Genomic DNA, 3,277 nt, shown 5'->3' with positions numbered 1-3,277 from the left:
GAGGAATTATCAATTACCTGTTGTTTATTTAGTAGCGAAAACAATTTAACTTAAAAACTGTTTGACAATCGAATCAACTACTGCTAAAACTAATCGACTAATTCTCTAGCTTACCACATGATTATTGATCGTGGTTTGGTTCTTGAATATCCAAATGTTACCGTCGGATACTGGATCGAGTTGGGGTAATTTTGTGAGAATAATGATACAGAGTTGGCGGCGATCCAGGGTTATTGGATCAGTGTTTATAAAATTCCAGCTAATTAGATGGTGTGTGAAAGTATGTACTGGTCATCAAGTTTTGCGCAATTATTGGCTGAAAGTGAATGGTTCTGTATGGTCGGCACTGTTTATATTTATTTTCAAATTATCGGTTAATGATCTGCATTCGTTGCTTTAGTCAGCACTGTTTGTGAAAAGAGAGTTTTAGTTAGCATTTGTATTCTTAAAATTTCGTAGAGTGACTTTCTGCAACCTTCGCCACTGATAAACATGAACACGCTTGCATATGTTGATGTATGGAATGGAACACGTATGTCCATATGTACATATTTGCATGCACACACACAAACACACACATATAGATAGATAGATAGATAGACATTGTTTGAGAGTACATTGAAGTGCATTTTCCTATATTTTGAATTTCTGACGTGATGGATGATGGAAGAGGATTGGGGGACTACCTAGTTCTTTCAATATCAGTTGTATTTTATGATCTTTTTCCCAAAGAATTGTAATCTCAACTTGTGTACTTACATTTAAAAATATTTTCATAAGAAACTATCCCTCTGGTCCCCCCAACAACTCTATCATATAGAAAGAATCCAATTCATTATCTTGGACTCATTGATATGGCATATTTTTTGTTTACTGTTAATGGTTGTGAAATGAAGAAAATGCTATCACCAAGTACTAGATTAAGTCTAGTTGAAAGCCAACTTCTATTGTACTTCCAACCTAAAATGAAGTTTATTTCACTGTAAGAAGGGAAATGATTTACTTTAAAGAATTCCTTTTCCTTTTAAAATGGTCTACTTATGTACTTCCAACCTAATGTGAAGTTTAAATCTGTTATGGGAATTGGAAAATTANTTGTTTTATCAGTGTTTGGATTCTTATTTTGCTTTGGTATAAGTACCATTTATGGATCTCCCTTCTTCTTTATCATCATAGTAGGGAACAGCCTTTTCAATGACAGAACGGGACCGGCTTGATCTTCGAGGACTTCTTCCACCAAATGTAATGTCTTCAGAGCAGCAAATTGAACGATTTAGTAAGTTCTTGCGATTTTAATTTTCCATGGAGTCATTAAGAATAAAACCCATTTATTATATAATTCTTAGTATGGCCTTTAAACTCTTATTGTACATTGGTGCCTGTTACTTGACATTTGGCTTCAACATCGTGTACGTGTCTTAAGAGTGTGCAAACATGAAAATAATGAAAATAGTGCTCTTTGTTTTAAGTTCCTTTGATGTTGTCTACTTTTACTTTTGTTTAATTTTATGTTTCTACTTGTTGAATAATTCATAAAATTGAAATGATTGTTCACAAATCTCTCTTTATTATGGAACAAGATTATTCTTGTTGTCATGCCTGGTGCATGTTCCATATAGCAGCTCTGAATTCCTTCTATTAGTATTGGAGCAACATTCCTTCAGTTTTTTAATATAGTTCTTCTCGAGTTTATAGATTGTATCTAAATCTACATTCATTGCATTCCGTTTAAGTTCTAAAATTTGTCTTCTATAGATATTATATAGCTTTCAACTTTTCATCTTGTTCTTTAAATTTATCGTGCATTTGAACTTCTGAGATCAACAACAGTTTTCTTGCAGCTCTGGTCACGGCTCTTCTAATTTTTTTTTTCTTCCAAATCTACGTACTTCAATCTACACGACATAACTAACTAAATAATTTACAGTGGTTGACCTGAAGAGGCTTGAAGTTCAAGCAAGAGATGGGCCTTTAGATTCAAATGCTTTGGCCAAATGGCGAATTCTGAATAGATTGCATGATAGAAATGAGACAATGTACTATAAGGTGAGTTAAGATTGCTCATCTATTAGTGCACACAATGTCAAGGAATTTTTACGGACTTGTTCTCTTGAATTCATGATCTAAACTAGCCAGTGTTTGTTTTATGCATCTATAAATTTTATTATCTCAGTCTTGTTTTTGATTACGAACTATTGTTAACATCAATCAAGTTAGGCTAAGTAGCCATGCTCACTGAAGGGGAAGGGCATTTCTTCTAATGGAATAAATTAAGCTTTCATTAGGTTATTCTGTTTTCCTATGTTTGCTTTAGTAAGTAAGAGATCTCGTGGACCATGTTTTCTTTTTCCCAAGGCATAATTAAATATGCCGCAAAATTTTAAAAGATTGATGACATCGTCTACCAAATGTGTTCGATGATATCTACCTTTCTTCTATTGTGGACAAAATGCAACTTCACAATTTATCAGTCATCCATCACATTCAAATTATTCTTGAAAACTTGAAACAAATCGAATTTTCACGTGGTTTCATTTCTCAGTGTACATATATTATTCTTACTTATAGTGTTATAAAGTATTTTGTACCGTCATATCTTTTTAATAGATGCAATTATTTGTGCTATGATTTGTATGGCATATCATAAGTCATCTAATTAAATGTGAATTTGTTAGGTTTTGGTTGCTCACATCAAGGAGTATGCGCCAATAGTATATACACCAACCGTAGGTCTTGTTTGTCAGAACTATAGTGGCTTGTTTAGAAGGCCAAGGGGAATGTATTTCAGTGCAGAAGATCGTGGAGAAATGATGTCAATGGTTTATAATTGGCCTGCTGAACAGGTTTTCTTCATGTAACTTGGATGATCATAACTGACAAGTCATTGTACCAATTCAAATTGTTCAGAAGCCAAATAATTTTGACTCTTCAGAATTGGAACTCTTTATATTAGTTTAATTGAACACAGTTTTTTTGCAGGTTGATATGATTGTTGTTACAGATGGAAGTAGAATATTAGGTCTTGGAGATCTTGGAGTACATGGAATCGGTATTGCAATTGGGAAGTTGGATATATATGTTGCTGCTGCTGGGATAAATCCTCAGAGGGTAGATTCTTGCTACTACATTTCTTAGTGTTAAGCCCCCTAGCATGATTACCAAGTAGCTGATTATGTTTAGGAACTTATTAAATGGTTCAGAAACTTTTATTCATGTTCTATAAATGATCTAAGCAAGGCCATTCGAGTTTGGGCTATTGTTTTGTTTTGTTTTTTTT

The 3,277-nt window shown here is 33.5% G+C and overlaps 1 protein-coding gene across 1 annotated transcript; it reads left to right on the top strand.

Moving 5' to 3' along the window:
• Positions 1–1,150: 1,150 nt before the first annotated feature.
• Positions 1,151–3,108, top strand: LOC111786612 (NAD-dependent malic enzyme 1, mitochondrial-like; the record flags this gene model as incomplete). Its single annotated transcript, XM_023666847.1, has 4 exons — positions 1,151–1,276; positions 1,928–2,046; positions 2,676–2,843; positions 2,980–3,108. Coding segments are annotated over exons 1-4 (498 nt in total), but the record flags the coding sequence as incomplete, so codon positions are not given.
• Positions 3,109–3,277: the final 169 nt, after the last annotated feature.

Source organism: Cucurbita pepo, unplaced genomic scaffold, assembly GCF_002806865.2.
Source record: "Cucurbita pepo subsp. pepo cultivar mu-cu-16 unplaced genomic scaffold, ASM280686v2 Cp4.1_scaffold002138, whole genome shotgun sequence".
Classification (NCBI taxonomy): Eukaryota; Viridiplantae; Streptophyta; class Magnoliopsida; order Cucurbitales; family Cucurbitaceae; genus Cucurbita; species Cucurbita pepo.
Note: the sequence above shows the minus strand (reverse complement) of the source record. Positions and strands in the feature narration are given on the sequence as shown.